The sequence below is a fragment of the Morus notabilis genome, unplaced genomic scaffold (genome assembly GCF_000414095.1).
Source record: "Morus notabilis unplaced genomic scaffold, ASM41409v2 Scaffold307, whole genome shotgun sequence".
Classification (NCBI taxonomy): Eukaryota; Viridiplantae; Streptophyta; class Magnoliopsida; order Rosales; family Moraceae; genus Morus; species Morus notabilis.
This window is the reverse complement of record NW_010361515.1, coordinates 784,600-808,370: the sequence shown is the minus strand read 5'-3', so window position 1 is coordinate 808,370 and position 23,771 is coordinate 784,600. Positions and strand designations below refer to the sequence as shown.

Genomic DNA, 23,771 nt, shown 5'->3' with positions numbered 1-23,771 from the left:
ACACATCCAAATCCTCTTAGGTTTCCTAGGTTTAGTGGCTTTCCAGTCCAAAGTTCTTCTGGAGTTTTGAGTCCTATTGGTTTGCAAAGACATCTGTTAATTAAATAACAGACAGTAGTAACAGCTTCACCCCAAAAAGACTTAGATAAACTTGAACCAAATAACATGCATCTGACCCTTTCCATCAATGTCCTATTCATTCTTTCAGCTATTCCATTCTGTTGGGGTGTTTTTTTAACAGTTTTATGCCTTAAAATTCCTAAATCATGACAGTTTTTGTGAACAGATCATGGTAAAATTCCATGCCATTGTTTGTTCTAAGGGCCTTTAGGTTCCTATTGGTTTGGTTTTCAGCTAATGATTTCCATTGCTTAAATTTATTGAAACATTCTTCACTTGTTTTCAGTAAATAAACCCAGAATTTCCTAGAGAAATCATCAAGAACAGAAAGAAAATACATGGATCCTCAATGAGTTGGAACTCTCTCAGGTCCGTATAGATCAACATGCACATAATCCAGTGGTCCTTTTACTCTGTATGTTGATGATGTGAACTTGAGCATGTGTTGTTTACCTAGCACACACTGCTCACAGAAGTCTAGATGGTTTATCTTGTCCTCTCCAAGTAGTCCCTATTTACTTAACTCGTGCAGCCATCTCTCACTAACATGGGCCAACCTTTTGTGCCAAATTTTCAGCCTTGGATTTTTCTATGATGATTGATGCAGCAATACCAGTTACTATCTGACCCTTAAAGACATAGAGACCATGTTGTTTCTCTCCTTTTATTACCATCAAAGCCCCCTTAAGAATCTTCAGGACTCCACCTTGAGCCTTATATGAATATCATTCATCATCCAATGCTCCTAAGGAAATTAAATTCCTTCTCAACTCGGGGATGTGTCTCCCATTTTTTAAAACATGATAACTGCCATCACTTGACCTCACAGTAATGTTTCCAGATCCAATTACCGTGCACGAGTGATTATTTCCCATTAAGACCTTCCCACCATCATTTCTTTCATAATTTGAGGACCAGGCTTGATGTGGGCACATGTAGTACGTAAAACCAGAATCTAAGATCCATTCTGTCTCTCATTTCTTTGTTCCAACAACCAAGACTTCAGGACTTTCATAACTATGGTCCTGACTGGCCACCGCTGCATCTCTTTCACTTGATTTTTCCTCTGTCAGTTTCTTCTTCCATTCTTTACAAAAACGATTTATGTGCCCTGGGTTTTTGCAAAAGAAACACTTCCTCGAACCATTCCTTGACTTTGATTTGGAAAAAGATTTTTTCTTAGGTTTGTTCCCAAATTCCTTGTTAGGGGTTCTGCCTCTTGAGAACAGGCCCTCATCTCCATTGGTGTCCTTCCTCTGAACCATTTCTTTTTGGATCTCCAATTCCCTAGACCTCAGAGCGGATAAGACATCTTCTAGGGTGAGGCTATCACGACCATACTTGATGACGTTTTTGACTTCTCTAAAGTTTTCAGGCAATGAAATCAGAAGAATCACTGCTTGATTCTCTTCTTCGATCTTTTCTCCAATATTCGCAAGATCGATCACAATCTTGTTGAATGCATTGAGATTCTTTTCAAGACTCTTAGTAGTATCTATTTTAAAACTGAACAAACTCTCTTTCAAATAAATTTTATTTGTCAAAGATTTAGTCATATAGAGTTGTTCTAGTTTAAGCAACACCTTAGCTGCAGTATCTTCGTCATTGACCTGCCTTGATACATTGCCATCAAGGTACATAATGATGATAGAGTAGGCTATCTCCTGCATCTCCTCTTTCTCCGCTTCAATCCTCGTTACATCTTTCATGTCGCCGAGAGCTGTTGTAACTTTCTGTTGGACCAAGATCGCTCGAAGCTTCTTCCGCCATAGCCCAAAATCACCAGTGCTATCAAACTTCTCGAGCTCAAACTTTGCAGTACCCATTCTTTAAGATTTCTACAAGATTCCTCAAGAAACGGTGGATCTTCTAAACCTTCTGAGCCTTTCGCGAAAAGCGATTAACCGTCGGCTCTGATACCACTATTAGAACGAATCTAACACCAAGGCCCAGAAAATGCACAAAGAACAAAACAGTAATCACGAACACACAACACCAACATTTACCTAGGTTCGGCCAAAATGTTTGACGTACGTCCTGTTGAGCTCCTCCACAAGAGCTATTCCACTATCAAGAAGAAGAATACATTATTAGATCTCACGATAACAAAATTGAATAGAGAAATCCCAAATACCCAAGAAACTACCCAAGAAAATCTCACAGTGTTTTACAAGGCAAACTCAGAGTAAAACTCTCTTAACTGATTTTCTCTCACTGAATTTGTACAGTTTCTCTCTCTAAAAATAGGGAAAAACTGAGATCCCCAAAAACTGAACTACTGAACAACATGTATATTAGATATATATACATCCGTTTAGAAGACGATAGCACAACACCGACTCTTCAATCACACGTTGCTCAACTACTTGCTCCAACTCAGCATTAATAAAACGCTACATTTTTTATGCACTGCTCTCTGAATAAAACGACTTGCAGTATTCCTCTTCACCAGACAATACAAAAATGTCGTTTATGTTCCTTTCTTCTTCTTGTTATTAATTCTTGAGTTTAGTTTAGAGATTATTCCTCACAATTTCAAGTACCATGATAGGTAATTTGTCATTTTTTTTTAATTAGTAGATATATTAACAAATATATTATTTTTTTTGCTGAAATATAATTTTATATTAATAATTTAAAAGTTGCATCTCCTAATTAAGAAAACAATTCACTTGTTAGAAAAAATCGAAATCCCTATCATTACTCATTAATGAAACCTCAAAATTGGGATGAAACTTGCAGTCTTATGGAAAAACACAAACGACTCTACCTTCAACGAAGAAAGAGATAAACACGTCGTTTACATTAGTGATTGCGAATGTGAAAGAGAGGACAAAAAACAAAAAAAGGTACAACGAGAGAGACAGGACTCAGGAGAAAATAAGCGGCAATCTATTTGAGATAAGAAAGACGACAACAGCCAATAAAATGACATCACAAACATAAAGACGACACCACATAACCACACAGAAAGGAATTAAACGACAGAAGTAGAAAACAACATAAATACAAAAAACGACAACTAGTGATAAAGGATAAAAATGAGATATAAAGCACCAAAAAAAAAGAAAAAAAGAACAGAACACCAGATAGAATAAACGGGAAGAAACGAAAACACATCAACAAAGAAAACGATAAGAACTGATAAAATATCAACAAATCAGAAAAACTAAATGGGCAAGAAAATAACGACTCAGAAATAAATAAACGACAAAAATGGACAAAACGACAGAAATGTGAAACGAGAAGAAGTGAGACAATGATAAAAACTGAACAGTCTAGGGGTGGCAATTCGTGTCACGTGTCGTGTTCGTGTCGTGTTTTGATCATTTTTTTAAAATTTTCAGTCAACCCGAACACGACCCGTGACACGAAATTTTTTAAAAACCGCGACACGAACACGACACGACCACTTTACGAGCTGACACGACACGACCCGAAAATGACCCGTGACACGAAATTGACCCGTGAACCCGAAATTGACACGAAAATTGTATACTTTTATTTAGTTTTTTAAATATTAGAAATAACTTAAAATTCATAACACACTAAATTACAATAACATCCATTGAAATTAAGCAAATAATAGTATAAGATTTTGAGTATAACTATCATGATATCACAAGTTCATAATAAAATTTAAAATATGAAATGAAAAATATATGTATTTTTTAGTTTTTTACGAGTTTCGTGTCGTGTTCGGGTTAGGCAGGTCCAACCCGAAATTGACCCGTATTTTTCGTGTCAATTTCAGGTCGACCCAATTCTGACCCGAACCTCTTTTTTCTCAACCCTAACCCGCAAAATTCGTGTCGTTTTCGAGTCGTGTCGTCGTGTCGTGACCCATATTGCCAGCCCTACTGAACACCGAAATTATAAGGACAAAAAATAGGACACGACACATAAAAAAAACAAAAGTGAAAACGACTCAAAAACTGAAACACTTCCATTGGGATGTAAAAATAACACAACATATGAAAGTGACATAAACAATAACACATGGTAAAACAACGATAAAATAAGGAAATAAAAGCAAATGAGAAGAAGAAGAAAAAATAAAAACCAAACTAAAAAGCATAACTGAGAAAAAAAAAACGACACATAAAAAAACAAACGAGTAATTAGAATGAAATCCGTAAATAAAATGAAAAAGAACATCAACTGGTAGAAGAAACGATAAGAAGGGATAACTTGACCACAATATCAATAAAAAAAAAACTCGGCCACAATAATATTTGAGGGTATTAAACGAAAAACTGATTAAAATGTCATGAAATTAAAAACGACAACAAATAAGAAACATTCAAAATCAAATCACAATAGACTAGACGACGCCAAGAAGTGAGGAAACGACATAAATGTGAAAACGCAAAACAAAAGAAAAGGTGAGAAAAGGACAAAAGACTTGTGATATTTTAAAATACAGGGACTAAAATAGGACAAAAAATTAAAGCCAAAAGTAGAATTAACACTCAATTATATTAGAGGACAAGTGAAAACGACGACAAAAAAATCACATGCACGGAAAGAATAAACGACGAGAAAATATGGAAAAGGCAATATGGCATCTAATGAGAAAACATCAAACAAAAAAAAAAAAGAAAGAGGAAACGACAAACTAGCCAAAAAATGAGGAAACGACACAATAAAAAAGAAGGAAAAAAAAAAGAAAAAGAAAAGAAAGGAAAAAGGTTCGTCGGTCACTGAGGACAGAAGTCTGAAGAGCGAAAAGAAAACAACTGACAAAAAATCTCTCTTCATTCACATCACAATCTATTTTTTGTACTGGAAATGGACGACTTTGGCTCAAAAATCTCAAGAAACTCCAGCTCTGAGTTTACTCTTGCGGAGGTATTAGTATTTATTTCCTTTGGGTAATTCATATGTATCTGGGTTTTGCTCGCCAATTCAATTTCGGATTAATCTTAGTAAAGTTTGAAGCTTAATTTTTTTTCCTTACTCTCTTGAAGAAGCTTTTGAGCAAAACTATTTATTGCTTCTCTCTTCTTCTTTTTTTTTTTCTGGATAATTTTGTTAATTAAATGTGTGTGTGTGTGTGTGTGTAAATATATGTTGAGTTAATCGGGCATTAGCTTGGGTAATTTCTTGCAGATCCTGGAAATGGAAAATATCTACAAAGAGGTTGAAGAACAATCTCTTGGTCAAGAGTTTTGCCAAGACCTTGCAATGAGCTTTAGGTGAATAACCATTTTCAGTTATATTTCTCACCATTTTCTTTTATGGATTCGGGGTCAAATATTTCAATGCATAATTCATCAGACATGGTTTATGCGACATCTTTTTTTTTTTTTTTTTTTTTTTTTACTTATTTATTTGTGATTTGCGCTATCTTCACAGTGGCTCATCAACTCGTGCTGGAAAATCTACTATAACATGGGAACAGGTTTTTTTTTTTTCCTTTTCTTTTCTTTTTTTTGATAAATAGTAATAACCCTTTACACAAAATTTGTGTTTTCATTTATTCATCAGGTGTTTTGTGTTCTTCTAGGTGCAAAATTGGTTCGAGGATAAACATAAAAAGCTTCACCCAGAAAGCACTTCCTCAGCTGTTGATAAACATAAAGAATTGAACCCAGAAAGTGCTTCCTTCGAATTAGTTGTTCATCTTTCAGATTCAAAGACTTCAAGTATTGTACCCAAAAGTTCCCAGACACCTGAAGGTCGTCCTTCTTCTAGCCACGGTTTGAAACTATTAATAAATAAATACATCAACGCTTTAGTACATTGCTGATATTTGACTAAACTTTCATTCAATTGTATTGCTAAAACAGAAAAGAAAAGTTTTTTTTCACTTATTAATCTTCTAAACCAACTTCAATGCAGATGAAGGAATGATGGATCTTCATGAGTTGGCATATGAAGCTAAATCGTCAAAAGACAACGCATGGTTAGAGTGCCTTTAATACAAAAGTTTGTTTTGAAATTTTCATCTTACACAATTCATACTTGTTTATTATATTGAAGAATTAAGTTCTCTTCTTCTGGTAATCGCAATCTCTGTCGGAGTTGAACTAGTAACCACATTACATTTCTTTGTCATTGCAGGTACGATGTTGCTGCATTTCTCACTTACAGATTTCTCAACACAGGTGAACTTGTAAGATACATCCATCTCTTATTGCTTACTGTAAAGACCTTTTTGTTTTTTCATGTCTGTCTTGTGCTTTTTTTTTTCTTTTTTTTTTTTTTTTTTTCATGTGCAATGATCACATGGTTTAGATCCCCTTTTTTGAGCAGATATAGAGTTTGCAATTCTAAGCTGAATCAGACTAGAATTTAAATAGCTTGAAGCTCATATCTTGAAACTGACATTGCATAGCTCGTTGCTTTTTTAATGTCCATATATATTTTTTTTTTTTTCATTTAGTAATTAAGAAAGCTTTGAAGCTTAAAGTTTTTCTTAATTATGTGATTTTTCTCATGTTTTTGGTTGATGCATCAACACATGAATTTCATCGTTGGCATGATTGAGTTTGAAGAGAAATGCACCAAGTAATGTTAAGTGTTAACACCTTTGTAAAAGGGCTAAATGTGACTATGTATCACAGGAAGTTCGTGTGCGGTTTTCTGGCTTTGGTAAGGAGGAAGATGAGTGGGTGAACGTGAGAACTGGAGTTCGAGAACGATCTATTCCCTTGGAACCTTCAGAATGTGACAAGGTGAATGTTGGGGATCTTGTGCTCTGCTTCCAGGTAATCCCTTACTTTTGGAATTTAATTTGTTCCCCACGAGTCATGCTGACCAGTTAAGGGATTCGGACCAAATCAAAAGCTGGCAATCCACTGTACTTACCATGAAGTGAACGTAAATAAAATACTTAAAACTCTTTCAAGATATTGCTATTAGGGAAAATTTTATTTTGGTACCCTTTGTTATATCGAAATTTGAGTTTAGTACCCTCTGTTGACTAGAATTATCCTCGACCTTTTAGAAAATCTTTTTTTGGCACCTCAAAGCCATTTTTTGGGACACAAAAAGATAAAATTATCCTTATTGTAAAAATTCATCTGTTGACTAGAATTTTAAAGAAAAAAAGGACTTGAAAAACGGATTTTGAAGAGATGAATTTTTAAAAAAGGATTATGCTCTACAAGTATAACAATTTTTAAAATCCTTTTAAAAACATAGGGTACCAAACTCAAATTTCGATATAACAGAGGGTAGTAAAATGAAATTTTCCCTTTCTATTATTTTGTCACTCTGATTGGCTTGGGGTTAATCTCACATATTCTCGAGTTTTACCTTCAATCCTACTTTAGTTTTTGGCTTTTCAAACATCCCAAACATAACTCTAATTTATCAGTTGGATGTCACAACTTACAAAGAGGATGAAATATGGATGATGTTTTATTAGTTAAGTGTTGTTTTTTTTCAGCATCACATGCATATTCTGTTATCTTTTATACTCAACCTATGGAAAACAAATCGATAGATTGGGGTGAAATTCCAGACGTTCAAAGTCATGGACCAAACTGGAATTAGGGATAAAGTTCGGGAATCATTTGTTAACCCAATGGCTTATTTGCAGGAAAGAGAACATCACGCAGTCTACTGTGATGCCTATGTTGTTAATATCCAGAGGAGGCTACATGACCTTAATGGCTGTAGGTGCATTTTCGTCATTCGCTACGACGATGATGACACTGAGGTAGATTCACATTGAATTGCTTCTCTCCCTACTGTTGCGCGTGTGGTTTGTCTGAATTTTGTGCATCTTTTGAAAATTTTAAAGTCAGTAAGTATCTAATGGTGGCCAATCATGTTTGATGTGGAAATATACCAGGAAAGGGTTCACTTAGGAAGGATATGTTGCAGGCCCGTAGGATGTGATTCACCTGCCAAAACAGATACCCAGAAGGAATTATTTCTGGATGATAAATGGAAGCTTTCTTTTCTTTATTAGTGCCTGCCTCCTATGCGTTTGGGATGGTATAGCTTCTAGAAGAGGTGCTCTGAGAGACTCGGCTTTTACAACGAAAAACTGCTTTGTGGGTGTTTGTGGTAACTTTCCCTTTGAGCTAAATCTCAAGGGATGTGTACTTTCCCATGAAGCTTTCAAGAAAAGCTTGGGAAAGAATGGGTGCGTTTGGAATTCGTTTCAAAACGTTTTTGTTTTTTTGTATGAAAATGAAAATGAAAACGTTTTCATTTTTATTTTGGAATCATTTCTGAAAATGCGTTTGGTAGTTTTATTCTGAGATTGATTTCAGTTTAAAAAAAAACTGAAATTGTGTTTGGTGTTTTAATTTTTAAAAACATATAATAATATTTAAAATTAAAATATATTAAATAAATAATAATATTAATATATTATTAGATCAATAAAAATCATAAACTCAGATCAAGATAATATTTTGCAAATAAATTAATTTGTTTTTCGTCAAAGGCTCTCTTGCATTCTTCAATTAATTTGCTTTTCTTAAAAAGAAAAAAAAAATTGTTTTTGATTGAAGACAATGGAGATTTTTAGTAGATTAAAGGGGATGAAGACAAATTGAAATCTTCAATGGTTATCTTCTGCACACTAAATGGGGGAATAAATTAATTTGCAGACTATAGTAAATTTAGCTTTTGATTGATGACAATGGTTTTCTTTTTTTCCATGTGATTAACTGTTCTCCTTCCTTCCCACGACACAACTAAACCAAAACCCAGAAAATTTAAAAAAAAAAAAGTAAACTCAAATATAGAAAATCAAATCTAAATCCAACTAGAAAATCACAAAATTCAAAACAAAAGAAGCAACCATGACCCAACTTAAAACCAGAAAATCCAAGAGAACAAAATTCCAAAGAGCAAGCTCGTGTTGAAGACGAGATCTAGTGGAGAATGTGGCGCGGCGAGGTTGAGATCTGGCGAAGGAGAGGGGCGTTGCGATGGCCACATTTTGTAGAGGAGAGGCGTGGCTAGGCAGAGATTTGGCGAGAAAGAGGGGCTTTGTGACGACGGGATTTAGTAGAGAAAAAGGCGCGGCGAGGCTGAGATCTGGCGTTTGCACCAAGGCAGAAAAAAAATTCAGAGAGAAGAGAGAAGGAAAACGGAGAAAATGAAAACGGTCTATAACCGTTTTCAGATTTTCAGAAAAGGACAAAAACGTTTTTGTTTTTAATTTTTAAAAAATTTTACATCAAACGCGTTTTGTGGAACCATTTTCATTTTTCATTCTCGAAAATCGTGAAAAATAGAAACAAAAACGGAAATAAACAGGCCCAATAAATTGAGATTTCTTTGGAAAAAAATGATTTAATATAAGTTATGACCTTTGAATATGAAACTTTTTTTTTTTTTTTTGTCAAATGTCAAGGGTCTATTTGGTTGGATGAAGAGTAGGAAGGAGAGAGAGTATTATAATAATCTTTTGTGTTATTTGGTAAAAGATGAAGAAAGTTAAAAGAATAGATGATAATTATTTATAAAATTACTATATTGTTTATTTAAATTATTTGCTAATACTTTGTTTTGAGGGTAAAATAGTCTTTTAGATGTAAAAGTTGATGAATTCTTAAATCCTCCCATAAATGGAAGAATCCAATTTTTGGGCCCAAGAGGATGAACTCTCCCTCCAACCAAACAAATGATTTGATCTCTCTCTATCTCTCTACCTCCACTCTTTTTTACCCTTTCATCTCTTCCTCTAATCAAACAATCTAATAGAAATATAAATGTTGACTTAAAATTAAAGTCTCATTTATTTTGTAGATTCAAATTTTCAATTTGAATTGGAATGTTATATTTTCTTAAAATTTTTAATTATAACAAAAAAATTTAATGTGATATTTTTAAAAATATTTTAACTACAAAAATTAAAAATTAAAAATTCAAATCCATCTAGACTTAAAAGTCGTCATTCTTTACACGTAGAAAAGATCTAAAAGAGCGAACACGACGAAGTAAATATTTTTGATTTCCCAGATCACAACTTTCTGAACATTGATACAATCGTTAGTCAAATTAAAGGGTCAAATTCATAATATTGTCGAGCAAGACACTTTATTTCTTTGTTGACACGTGTTGTCTTATCAATGGTAGGAATAACAACTAGGTTTTCTTAAATTGTGCTACAGAACTGCTATCTCCTGGTCGATGACTTTTTTTTTCCTTTGGCTGAAATATTATTACTTGAGACTTGCAAGTCATTGTAGAGGCAGGAATATCTTATTCACGCCGTTCCTCGAGAAGATGAACTTTGATTAATCATTGACATCAAAGACTTTGCACACAATTTGACACAAGTAACCGACAGTTTTTTCCTAAAAGTTCCTATAACTTAATTACAATTAATTAAAAGCTTTGAGTCAACAAAATTGCTCTTTGGAGGAAGTTAAGATCCCCTACTGAAGACCTAGGGCTACGTAAGATCCGACTTCCACAGCTAAATAAATATATTGGCAGGCTTAAGAAACTGTCCGCCCATAACAAACAGAGGCAATGTAAAGGTTCTTTGCCCACTTCTCCTGCAAGAAGCACAAAAAGGTTTTACTCCAAGAGTTATAGGAAATCATACCTTGCAAATAAACACGACTATTCAAGAATAGAGAATTCACCTTGACATGGGTGCTAGGAAAAGCAGAGGTGCGAAGCGTCTCCTGCGTCTCATCCTGAGGCTTCCTTTTCGGCATGCTGAGAACAAAAGCAGCTTGATCCCATGTCGCTGCAGTTGCAGTGATACGATATCCAGTGTCCCAGCGGCAATGAATACCTTCGCTGGGGTAAAGGAAATCTAACTCAACCACCTAATTACGACAATGTTGTCAATGTGTCAGATTGCTTCTCCAAACTTGTCACATTTCAAAGTTATTACGCCTCAAAAGGCACTCAAAAATCAAATAGATGATTACCTGGTCAGTGAAGCCTGCACCACGTGACATAACAACTCCCCATCTACTTCCAGAGGTAGCCATTGCTGTAACATAGAAGCCCTCCCTCCATTTTTTGTTAATCCACTTGAACGGAAATGTGTCGCTGACCTTGTAGGACTGCTGCACGTACTGTGTACCTGAATTTCAATCAACCATACGTTTAAAAAAGAACAATAAAAATCATCCTGCTGCAGGAAAACCAAGCTTTTGAACCATTTAGACTAACCTTTGGACATCACTACAAGCGAGCTTCCGTTAGTAGCTCCAGCTATTGCAGTGATGTAATAGTTCTTTTCCCACTGCTCCATAATCCATTCCTGCAGAGAATAGAACAATTACTATGTCAAAAACTATACACGCAAATGACACTTGTACACCCACATGAATGCCCCCATCACATGGGAGCAAAATTCTCAACTGTCAGTCAAAATGCTCTCAGCAGAAACATGCGGTAGATTGGCCAATATCAGCCCGTACCTTGTGAAGAAAACACGGTGCAAGTTCATAAACTTGAGCAGAGAACCCAGTGCCCGCATCCATAATTAGAGCCCATAGATTTTGAGAAGAGGCAACACTACTGATAAACAATCCATCATCGTTCCCTTTCTCAATATGCTGAGAAAGCCTTGCATCTGCTACATTATAATGGTACCTACAATAGCAAGAAAAAACTGTTACATCCTCACCTTATCAATGTGATTTAAACAATTTATTCTTCTGTTCTTCAGGGAACATAATTCAAGACTAAAAAGGAACGGAGAATGACAAAGAAACTATAACGCACAACAAAAAAGACAATCAAAATATAGTAACGGTAAAGTGGATGCTCTCAGGCCAAAACTATGCTCCTAGCCAAAACTAAGTAGAGCATAAATGGGCGACATAGCAACAAATACCTCTGCTTCATCGGCCGACGAGCATTATAGACACTAATCCACTGTGTTGCTGGCATTCCCATTCTAACCTTTTTCTTCGGCTGCTCGTCTTCTTCTTCCTCATCAATTATGAGCCGTGATCTCTTCTGGCCAACTAGGTTAATAAGCTTCAGAAAGAGATAAAGTACTTATTAGATACTAGATATTTGGCGGAATAAAATACACATTTGCCAGGCCAATAGTAACTTGAATTACACAAACATACAGAATGAAGTACCTTCTGTGCACCTTCAGTGTTAATTGGGCGAATATCAGGATTTGGGCCTACAACGCCATCAAAGAGCGATATATATTTTGCATAATTGGGTTCTTCATCAAACTTCAAGTTCACCACATATTCAACAAACTGTCTGAAAGGCTGTGGGCAGAAGCAACACAAGGCCTCTGGTGATGTCGCCATCTTCTTCTTGCAGACAAGGAACCCTTTATTTTCTCCCTGAGAATGTCATCACGTTAAAAAAGCATATACAAACATCTTTAAGTTATATGTGTGTGTGTGTGTGCGCGCGCGCGCGCATACATATGTATGTAATTATAAACAAAAAAAATAAAAAAAAAAATCCCCAACCTGGTATCCTTGCCAAGGCAGTCTACCACGGAGAAGGAATACAAGTGTGTATGCAAGAGATTCTAAATCATCTCTCCTGCTACAAGTTCTCCCTAGATGAGCATGTACACTAGCATAACGTACTGTTCCTCTGTCAAACAAGAATAGTTATGATTTCTGAGATAAACACGGAAAAAGGAAGTAGCATAAGAATTGAAGGGTACCAACCAAGCAGCAGTTAGCGTTTATACCTGAATACATCTGGCCTTTGGTCGTATTCAACGTGCTTACCAGTTGAAGTATCCCTCCATCTGGTTGCTGATTACACCAAATAAGTAAAAAGTAGGATCACTACCTCTAACACTGTAACTCAAAATGAAGACAAATGAATGCTTTCTAGAAAAATCATGCAAAAATATTACCTAAACCAAGATCAACTAAGAACAATTTTTTCTCATCAGAAGTCCCTGGAGGTCCAAGAAGAAAATTCTCTGGCTTGACATCCCCGTGTACATACCTGCAAGATGGCTCTCGAGAAATCAAATTGCATTTCAGTGAGGGCCAATAATAATGCGATAGTCCAGCACTTGATTTTTTCATTCCTAGTTAGAAGTATATAAATTTGAGGAGGAAAAAGCTCATGTAAAGGAGGCTGTCCAAAGTTCTAAAATAGAACAGTCCAAAAATTTGAATCCAAACAATAGTAAGCGGGAATGAGAAGCAGGGGGTCAAGAAAAAGAATTCACGATAACCATAAATATGAATGTTCTACAGCAAAGCATCTTACCCTCGAGAATGCATCTTTTCCAGTATTGATATTGCTTCAATGGCAATGCAAGCAACCATTTCAATGGACATTCTACATGTAAAAACAGAAAGAAAAACTTTAATTTAGCAACAGAAAGGGGAAGAAAAGGATTCACAAGATAAACAAGCATATATCTTTGCGTAGAAGATCCATTTTTAAATGACTTACGTGTGAGAGTTATTGTTCCACACATCCCACAAGCTTGGGCCCAGCATATCCATAACCTGAAGGCATCATTTTTGTCAAAGAATTTGAAACAAACAAGGTCTAGACTCCAAAGAAACAAAAGCAATAAGCAAAAGAAAGAACCACATACCATGATATAGTAGTCACCTTGCCGACCTTTATAGTGCACTCGCGGAACGCCATGACTGCCACCAAGCGTGCTGTACACGAACAAAAGGAATGTAATTGACTTTCATGCATGATTAGGATGAAAGGGAAAAAAAAAAAAAAAAGAAAAGAAACTCTCGAACCATACTCACTTGTAAACTTGCCACTCATAAGGTGGTCCATAGTTGCACCCTTTACTACTTCTATGCTCAAATTTTAAAGCCACCTAAGACACAAATATCACAGTGGAAATGCAGAAAAACAACAAAGGTAAAGAGACAGAAAAGAAAAACTCAACAAGCAGAATAATTCAGAATGGAGGCCATACCTCCAAAGCTCCGGGACCAGTACTTCTCTCAATTGTATTTACAGAAGAAAGACGCCGACCAACATACACTTGTCCAAATCCCCCCTTGCCTAGTTTCTTTTCTAATTTGTACCATGGGGAACCTCCAACCTGAACCTGAAGTGACAGTAAACACCAGTGAACAACAATAAAAGCAAAATTTATGTCCTCAAGAGAACCCAAAAGAATAAGCAGCTAGAGTAACCAAGTTCTGCAGCTATTCACGTGCAATTAAGAATTCTGCAACCTAGACTATATAATATCCTCATGTGGAGTAAATACTAAATAGTTGCTTTCCATGAATCGAGACTCTATTTAAGCGATCCAAAGACTTTAATTGACTCTGACGCCTGATAATTTGGCAGGGGTTTCAGCTATAAGCATGTGATCTCTTAGATTTTACAACGCAGCTAACAGGCGCTACCATGTATTATAATTCTATTAAGAAAATCGATAAGTAGATATAGCGAAATCCAGTCAAGCGCAACTCTTGGCTACTTCAAAAAAGATGCGACATGCGAGGAAATATTTTTGTAACTGCAACAACTAACAATTCTTAATGAACTGAGAATCACTCAAATCTTCACAAAAAGTTTCAAAATGCACCCAATTCCCTTTCAAAATGCAAAGGGAAAGAAACAAATTCTTGTTCGATCGAGGTAAAAGACGCCAACTTTCTCACAATCTCGCAAAAGGGGGAAGTGACTCACCGTAGAAAATCAAATCACTACAAACATTCAACAAGAATCCATTACATATCACAAAAAGACCAAAAAAAGGAAGAAAAATCAAACCTTCTCAGGAAGCGGAGCGGTGCTTCCCTCGTCCTCAGCGGCGTGACCCTTGTCATTACTCCGGGCCCCACTGTCGTCATCCATGGGCTTCTCCCCGACTTCTTCCTTCTCCGCCGCACCAGCCTGAACCTCAAATGCCTTCTTTTTCAATCCCTTGTATTGCTCCTCCTTCTCCTTCTCCTTCTCCTTCTCCTTAACCGCAGCCGGTGCAACAGCTACCTTCTCATCCGCCACCAATTTCTGCTGCGGCGGCTCCCGTTGCGCTTTTTGCCTGTTGGTATTGTTCTTCGGCACCGCCGCTGCCGCCGCCGCCGCCCGCCGCCGCCTTGTCCTCGTCGCGATCGCCTCCCCCGCCTCGATCGGACTCGGCTCTTGCTGCTGCTGCTTCTTTGCTGCTGCCCTGCCCCTGCGCACTCCGCTACGCAGTACCGGCATCGTTCATCCTTCGATTCTCATGCTCCTCTTCCAAGAAAACTCCCGAGCAGTTTCAGAATCTCACAAACGTCGACAATCACCGTCCAATGCCTCGAAAAAAACACCGCGAAAAATCCCCCAAACCCCTCTGATTCCGACGAAGAACTCACCGACAAATATCAACCACCTCGCCGGCGATCACCGATGAATATTTCCGAACCCGAATTTTCTACCTCTAATCGCAAATTTGGAAGATTTCAGAGCCGATTAGAGCGGGATCGCGGCTGATAAGTTAGGGTTTCGAATGGATCAGAGAAAGAGCGTCGACTCGGAGAAGAAGAAAACCGGACTTGCAGAGAAAGAAGGAATTTTGATTTTAATTTAATCAATGAGAACTTAAATTTATTTTAAAAAATAATTTTCGGAAACTTTTAGGATTTAATCGCATGGGTTAATTGGAGACGTTGATGCTATGGAGATGGACGATTGGTATTGAGTTCTCAAGAGTCTTTCGCATTTTTATTGTTTGAAATTACGAAATAGGGCTTCGTTAATCGAATTTTGTCATTATTAACCCCGCCACCACGCGGTGCTGCTACTGCTGTAGCGTTACGACTTACGAGGTGGAAATGAGATCCTGTATGTCGGTATACCAAATTATGGTAGGTGTGTGAGGATTAGCCCGTTGGATGGAATTTTATCTGGATCCACATTTGGATCGAAAGACTGGCTTGGGAAACTTTGAGTTGATTTGGACATAACTGAAATCTTGTTTCCAAGTTCATCATCATGCTAAAGATTGGTTTTTTATTTCAGGACATATACTTGTCTTCCCTTAACTATTGGCCTTGTAGCAAAATGTTTTTAAAATTTTAAAAATAATAAATTTTTTCCCTGAATAATTAACTGTTAGCACGCGTCCTTCTTTTCCATCCGCTCGATTGAATTTTGAACGTTGTGTTTTTTGCCCGACTCCAACGGCTCTATTTTTTGCCGTTGTCTGAGTTGCCCGAATTCAACCCAACCTGCCCAAAAATTTGTTACTATTGGAGCCGAATTTTTTAGGGGACAAAAAAATTTCAAGTCAAAAAACTCTCTATAAATACCCCCCTCCCCCAACCATTTTCCTCACCCATAAACTCTCATCATCTCTTAATTTCTCTCAATCTCTCTCAAATCTCTCTTAATCTCGCTTAAATCTCGCTTAATCTCTCTTAATCTGTCGATCTTTCTTAATCTCTCTCAAAGTGCTCTCGATCTCTCTTATTTTTCATAATGAATTCTTCCGGTTATGGTGGTGATATTCCCGTTGATGCCCAATTCAACATTGAAGAAGGATAATTTCCTACTAATGTTTTTTAAATGCAGGAATCGCAAACACCAGAAAGAGCCGCTGAGGAAACTGCAAATCCGAGCCGTGGTGGACGTACTAGAGGTCGTGGTCGTAATGATGGTGGGCGTAGAGGAGAGGCAAGTGAAAGTGCTAGTGCAAGTGTTGCAAGTTTCAAGAAAAAATGTAAGCGCACCTCAATAGTTTGGGAGCACTTCAACACATTAGAGTAGGTCGACAATAAAGGTAACATTAAATACATAGCTCAATGTAAATATTTGTCACGCCCCCCAAACGGGGTGGGTGATGTGGAGCTCGATTTGGGATTAATAAAGTAGGTTCCCAACCGGGCCCCACACTTAACTGTATTAAAATATGAATAAATTACATTACAGAATTCCGGAGCTTCTGACACACAGGGCTCCACCCCACAGGACATACAGTATCGTACATACATGCTCATGTAAATAATCATTACAACAGACATCAACCACAGTCTAGTAAATCTAAATATTATATAAGTTTACAGAATTTCTCAAATTCCTTACATTTGTATCAGAGGATGACCACAATCCTCACTTGATTCTAACAGCAGCACAACTCAGCTGCTCCGTAGCAATATTCGGCTACTGTGTACCGCTCCTAGAGTCTCCTAGGAGGGGTTTAATACATTTAAAACATAAAACGTGAGCGAAATGCCCAGTAGGATATAATTTGAAATAAACGTTATAAATAAATGAATAATAAATGTGCGAGAGAAATATATAAATGAATAAGTAAATAAAATAAGTCATTCAGTCCCGACAGAACAGCCGGAACCTCACATCCTTTTTCTCAAAGGAAATATAACTGTAAATAACCGTTTTATAGGCTTCAGCAAGTAATTAGTACAAATTACTTACCTAACCAAGTGCCTCGCCTACCCGGACCGAGTTTCGGGTTCTACCCCCGAGGATGCACTCTCCGCATCCTATCTAGGCTTACAGCAATAGACTCTATTACCAGTTCACAAGATCTCTTAGCTTAAGAAATCATTCATTAACATTTTGAAATCGTTAATACGACCCCACGAACTACTCAAGTCGTGGGCCCCATGACTGGACAAGCAATGAGGTTCCATGACTAAACAAGCCATGGTTTTCAAAACGTTTTTCTTTTGCAAACCAATCCCTTTCTTTAAAACATTTTCAAGGCCGAAATCCTTTTGAAAACAGGCTCACGAGGAAAAGGGATAGAAATCCTACCTCGCACTAACAAACCTGGGACTAGCGTTGCCTTTTCCGGCTTCTGCTTCCTCAAGCCCCTTCAGTCTGAATCCTCAGCGATCACTAATGCAAGACAACACTTTAGGATTAATTCTCATTCCTAAAGCAATCTAAATCTCAATTTCCAACCAAAATTTCCTATTAGTGTGCCCTAATCCATTTTCATGTTTCAAATTATCATTCCAAGGGTTTTCAATCTCAAATCAAGGATTAAAGATGTTAATCCAGTTATCTCAAGTCCCCAAATGAAGCTGATTTGGGTTCTCCCAAAAAACAGGGGTCAAAACAACAATTTCAGGCCAAACAGGGTTAAACCCCGTGTCAACCAGTTGACCGGTGACAGAGCAGTGCAACACTACCAGTCAACCGGTAGTGTGCACACCGGTCGACCGGACCGGTCAACCGGTAAGCCTTCAGTTCGGTCGACTGCATAGGTCGGCTGGTTTCCATGTGATCTGGTCGACCGGTGGAATCAGCTGCGCGAGAGAAGCTCGCAGAAATCAGTCCAAAACCTGCAAATCTAGTCCCAAATCGAGATATTTCAAAGGAAAACCACTAGATCTGGGTTCTAGGTCCTAAGACAACTCCAAAGAACCCAAGATCTCCAATTTCTACTCTAGTTTTACTCAAAAACCATCAAAATCCGGTTTGAACCAAAAATAGGTTTTGAAATTCAAAAACTTGAGATTCAAGAGAGGTTCTTTCAGTAATCTTACCTCGAATCCTTCTCTTGACGTTGAAAACTTCTTTAAATCTTTCCTTGGTTCAAGATTCGTTTGATTTGGGATAAAAATGAGAGAGGGAGAGAGTGAGAGAGAGCACGGGAGAGTGAAAGAGAGAGTGAGGGAGAGTGACGCACGGGAAAGGAAAGAGAAAGGAAAGGGAAAAGGAAAAAGGAAAAGAAAAGAAAAGGAAAAGGAAAAGAAAATGACAGGTGTACAATATTGTAAAAGAACAGTCCAAAAATGCGCCCATACACACTTCTGGTTTAAAATAAATTACTGAGAATAATTTAAATACCTTGAAACTATTTAAACTCACACGTCAGAAACATTTATTAATTAAAACTCAATTAATAATCCAGATTAAGCACACTAATAATCTCAATTACCTTAATTAATCTCAATTAATTCTTCAGGGTGTTACAGCTCCACCCCCCTTAGGCAATTTCGTGCCCAAAATTAAAGCTTACCTCAAAGTGTGAACAGATGCGGATACTACTCCTGCATCGTTGTTTCAAGCTTCCATGTCGCTTCCTCAACTCTATGGTGCTGCCATAATACTTTTACTAGAGGAATCTCACGATGACGCAGACTCTTTATTTTCTGATCAAGAATTTGAACTGGTGCCTCCTCATACGACGCGTCATACTGTATCGGAACATCAAACCACTGTACTATAGCTTCCGGCTCAGGTTGACATTTCCGAAGCATGGAGACATGAAACACGTCATGCACGTGAGATAATTCAGGCGGTAAGGCCAACCGGTAAGCCACCACTCCGATTCGTTGCACGATCGGGAATGGTCCCACATACCTTGGTGCAAGTTTCCCTTTCACACCAAACCGAATAACCCCCTTGCGTGGGGAAACCTTCAGCAAGACAAAGTCGCCCTCTTGGAATTCCAAAGGCCTACGCCTTCTGTCAGCATAACTTTTCTGACGACTTTGAGCTGTCAACAGTCGTTCCCGAATTACAGCTATCTTCTCATTATTTTCTTGAATGACTTCCGGCCCAGTGCTCAGTCGATCCTCTGGTTCCATCCAACACACAGGTGACCTACAAGGACGACCATATAGAGCTTCAAACGGTGTCATTCCAATACTGGCCTGATAGCTGTTGTTATAAGCAAACTCAGCTAGATGCAGGTATTTCTTCCAATTCCCGCCAAATTCCAGAATACAAGCACGAAGCATATCCTCTAGAATCTAAATTACCCTTTCAGATTGCCCATCAGTCTGAGGATGAAATGTTGTGCTGAAGTTCAAGTCTGTTCCCATGGCTTCCTGGAAACTCCTTCAATACCTTGCATTAAAACGCGTGTCACGATCTGACGTGATAGACAATGGCACTCCGTGTAGCTTCACGATGTGCTCCAGGTACAATTCTGACAGAATTTTCTGAGAATACGTTGTACGGAATGCTATGAAATGCGCAGACTTCGTCAACCTATCCACCACCACCCAGATGGCATTGTGCTTCAGCTCGATTCTCCGTAGCCCCATCAGAAAATCCATAGTAATGTGCTCCCATTTCCATCCAGGGACAGGAAGAGGTTGTAACTCTCCCGCCGGCTTCCGATGCTCAGCTTTAATCCAGAGGCAAGTCACACATTCTGAGACATACTCACGAACGTCTCTTTTCATGCCTCTCCACCAGTACTGTCTTTTCAGGTCCTGGTACATCTTTGTACTTCCCGGATGAATAGCATACCTCGATTTGTGTACTTCTTGCGGAATCGTTTTCTTTACCTCACCCGCCTTAGGAACAGCAAGGCGGTTGCGGAAATACAAGGCTCCATCCTCTCGGATTCTCCAATCCTCGAATTGCTCTCCATTCTGGATTCGAATCCAGATTCCTTGGAGGTGTGGATCCTGCAATTGATTATGCTTAACCCGTTGCACAATATCCGGTGTAGATATCAGATTGTACACCATAGCCTGGTTATGATCTTCATAGAACTGAAGATCATACTCACTCACCACTTCAGTCCTTTTCCAATCTTCCAAAGCTAATGACGTCAGAGTCCCCGTCGTCTTCCTACTAAGGGCATCAGCCACCACATTAGCTTTTCCCGGATGATATTGTAGAGTGAAGTCGTAATCTTCCATATACTCCACCCATCTCCTTTGCCTGAGATTCAAGTCTTTCTGAGTAAACAAGTACTTCAGACTTTTATGGTCAGAAAAGACCTGAAACTTTGCTCCATAGAGATAACATTTCCATATCTTCAGAGCAAATATTACCGCTGCCAGTTCCAAATCATGAGTGGGGTAATTCTGTTCATGTGGTCTTAATTGGCGAGATGCGTACGCTACCATGCGTCCACCTTGCATTAAGACACATCCCAGCCCACTTTCTGAGGCGTCAGAATACACCTCATATGGTTCCTCACTATCAGGAATAGTCAAGACTGGTGCACTAGTCAGTCTGACCTTCAGTTCCTGAAAAGCAATTTCACACTCAGCGTCCCACTGGAATCTGACTTCTTTCTTGGTTAACCGAGTCAGCGGTGCAGCAATACTCGAGAAGTCTTTCACGAAACACCGATAGTACCCTGCAAGTCCGAGGAAACTACGAATGTCCACAACATTCTTCGGCCTTTCCCACTGTAGCACAGTCTCGATCTTAGAAGGATCGACAGATATTCCTTGTCCTGAGATCACATGCCCAAGGAACTTCACTTCTGTCAGCCAGAAGTCACACTTCTCCTTCTTAGCATACAATTGGTGTTCTCAAAGAGTCTGAAGGACAATTCTCAAATGCTGCGCATGTTCTTCCCAAGTCTTCGAGTAAACTAGTATGTCATCAATGAAGACGACCACGAACCGATCCAAGTACGGCCAGAAAACACGATTCAGTAGATCCATGAATGCAGCCGGGGCATTCGTCAACCCAAACGGCATTACTAGAAACTCGAAGTGCCCATACCGAGTTCTAAATGCAGTCTTCAGAATGTCTTCCTCCTTGATTTTCAGCTGATGGTACCCAAATCTCAAATCAATCTTAGAGTAGAACTGTGATCCACACAACTGATCAAATAACTCATCAATCCTCGGCAGTGGGTATTTGTTCTTCACAGTTACCCTATTCAATTGACAGTAGTCAATACACAACCGAAAAGATCCGTCGTGCTTCTTCACAAATAGCACCGGTGCACCCCAAGGGGAAGTACTATTCCGGATATACCCTTTTTCTGCCAGCTCTTCAAGCTGCGTTCTTAATTCCTTCATCTCCGCCGGAGCCATCCGGTATAGAGGAATGGAAATAGGTGCCGTTCTCGGAACTAAATCAATACAAAATTCAATTTCCTGATCTGGCGGTAAACCATGTAGCTCATCAGGAAATACATCCGTAAATTCATCCACTACAGGGATTCCCGCACTATCTCCAGTTATCTCGGGTTCACCTTCCAAAGCAAGAAGGAAAGAAAAACAGGCTAGATTCCTCCGTCCCCCAACACTGTACTTCAACATTCGTTCTCCTAAGACTGGATTCAGATCTGCCTGATAAGAAATCGATGTTCCAGACTTAGTCATCAGAGTCACTTTCCTACGGTAACAATCAACAATTGCTCCGTATTCCGATAACCAATCCATTCCGAGGACCACATCAAACAGGCTCATCGGAAGGATAATCAAGTCAGCTATCATTCGCTCGCTTCCAATCGTGATTTCACACGATCTACACACACTCAGTACCTCCACACATCCCAGTGGAGAGTTCAAAGTCATCAGGACTTCTAAATTCTCAGATTTCAGTTTCAAAGCCCGAACAAAAGAACTTGATATAAACGAGTGTGTGGCACCTGTGTCAAACAACACGTGAGCAAAAGAGTGAGAGATTAGAATCATACCCTCGACCACCGCGTTGCTGGTCTGACCTCCAGAACTACCTCCTGCCAGGACATAAGCTTGTCCCTGTACTTTCCCTTTCCCTCTGTCACCAACATTTGGCCGCTGGGTCTGAGGCCTATACTGTTGCGGCAAAGGTGGTTGTACCGGTCTCGGCGCTTGAGGCTGAAATTGTGTAAACGGAGGTGGTTGATAAGTCGGCACATGGGGGTATGGCATCTGTTGTGGCTGATATGGTGGCATGTATGGTGGTGGCCCTTATTGACTGTAGGAAGCGTCACTTTGGGCTTATTGAGCCGGCGGCCGATAAGGACAATTCCTCATAATATGGCCCACCTGCTCACAATGGTGACACCTGGGCCCGTACGGAGCATTTCTGTCACTCCCTGACGAACTACTGCCACCGCTTGCCATCTCCCCAACCGTTTGCCCCTGGTTGCGGTTTCTCCTACCACTCCGCTGTGGTCCACCTGAGACAGAAGGTCTACCAGAGACAGAGACTTGACCCGTTGCTTCTTTACTTTAGTGATAGGCCAAGTTATCCTGTTCCACCCGTGTAGCAGCAGCTACCAAATCCCAGAAGTTCCGAATCCTTAAGGCCACCAATGACCTCCTCACAGAATTCTTGAGACCCTTCTCAAACTTAAGACACCTCATGGGTTCAAACTCCACTAGTGATGGCGCAAACCGGGATAGGTCATTGAACTTGGCCTCATATTCCCTTACAGACATATCACCTTGCAGCAGAGACATAAATTCTAATGCTTTTTCCTCCCTATAACTCTGAGGGAAATACTGCTCATTGGACAGTGTCTCAAATTGCTCCCAGGTCAGTCTTGTAACATCCATTCTTCTCTTGACCTGTTTCCACCAAGTGTTCGCTAAGCCCTCCATCTTATATACCGTAAATTCCACCCAGTATTCATTTGGAACTCCTATAGTACTCAAATGTTTGACTATGGAGTCTAACCAGAACTCTGCCTCCTGGGGTCCTCCCTCACTATTAAACGAGGGGATAGGCGCACGGCTAAATTTCCGGAAGTAACCTTGCTTCCTATCCTCAACCGGCCGCTCGTTTTGAGCTCTTGTAGCCATGCTTAGAAAGGAAGCATACATGGCATCCATAAATCCCTGATTCTGTTGTGCTGGTTGATTAACGGGCCTACGGCTAGGCGCCATTTCTTTTAACTGAAATAAAACTAGACTATTCAGTGGATTACAGATGTCACACATGTATGTACAATCCGGGGGTTTCTTAACCTATGGCTCTGATACCACTCTTGTCACGCCCCCCAAACGGGGAAGGTGACGTGGAGCTCGATTTGGGATTAATAAAGTAGGTTCCCAACCGGGCCCCACACTTAACTGCATTAAAATATGAATAAATTACATTACAGAATCCCAGAGCCTCTGACACACAGGGCT

The 23,771-nt window shown here is 38.9% G+C and overlaps 3 protein-coding genes across 4 annotated transcripts; 1 reads left to right on the top strand and 2 right to left on the bottom strand.

The window, feature by feature from the left end:
* The first annotated feature begins 4,825 nt into the window (after nt 1-4,825).
* LOC21408932 (protein SAWADEE HOMEODOMAIN HOMOLOG 1) lies at nt 4,826-8,236 on the top strand. 2 transcript variants are annotated; one of them, XM_010099833.2, is made up of 9 exons: nt 4,826-4,971; nt 5,233-5,318; nt 5,479-5,524; nt 5,630-5,822; nt 5,965-6,028; nt 6,187-6,238; nt 6,690-6,833; nt 7,670-7,789; nt 7,925-8,236. In XM_010099833.2, exons 1-9 carry the CDS (start codon nt 4,912-4,914, stop codon nt 8,042-8,044), a joined length of 885 nt encoding a protein of 294 aa, XP_010098135.2. In that variant the 5' UTR covers nt 4,826-4,911; the 3' UTR covers nt 8,045-8,236. The 2 variants fall into 2 exon arrangements, with proteins under 2 accessions (XP_010098135.2, XP_024022527.1); XM_024166759.1 differs by having other exon boundaries at nt 4,828-4,971; nt 5,630-5,801.
* Nucleotides 8,237-10,065: 1,829 nt separating this feature from the next.
* On the bottom strand, nt 10,066-15,527 carry LOC21408931 (casein kinase 1-like protein HD16). Its single transcript, XM_010099832.2, has 16 exons — nt 14,764-15,527; nt 13,952-14,086; nt 13,776-13,849; nt 13,607-13,676; nt 13,459-13,514; nt 13,270-13,341; nt 12,905-12,999; nt 12,734-12,800; nt 12,504-12,633; nt 12,153-12,371; nt 11,897-12,042; nt 11,478-11,652; nt 11,227-11,317; nt 10,980-11,137; nt 10,686-10,874; nt 10,066-10,595 (listed from the first exon to the last, which is right to left on the bottom strand). Exons 1-16 carry the CDS (start codon nt 15,196-15,198, stop codon nt 10,536-10,538), a joined length of 2,172 nt encoding a protein of 723 aa, XP_010098134.1. The 5' UTR covers nt 15,199-15,527; the 3' UTR covers nt 10,066-10,535.
* A 5,029-nt stretch (nt 15,528-20,556) lies between these two features.
* Nucleotides 20,557-23,525, bottom strand: LOC112091939. Its single transcript, XM_024166722.1, has 6 exons — nt 22,899-23,525; nt 22,683-22,816; nt 22,376-22,511; nt 21,668-21,998; nt 20,928-21,148; nt 20,557-20,625 (listed from the first exon to the last, which is right to left on the bottom strand). The coding sequence occupies exons 1-6, from the start codon at nt 23,523-23,525 to the stop codon at nt 20,557-20,559; spliced, it is 1,518 nt and encodes a 505-aa protein (XP_024022490.1).
* Between the last annotated feature and the right edge of the window lie 246 nt (nt 23,526-23,771).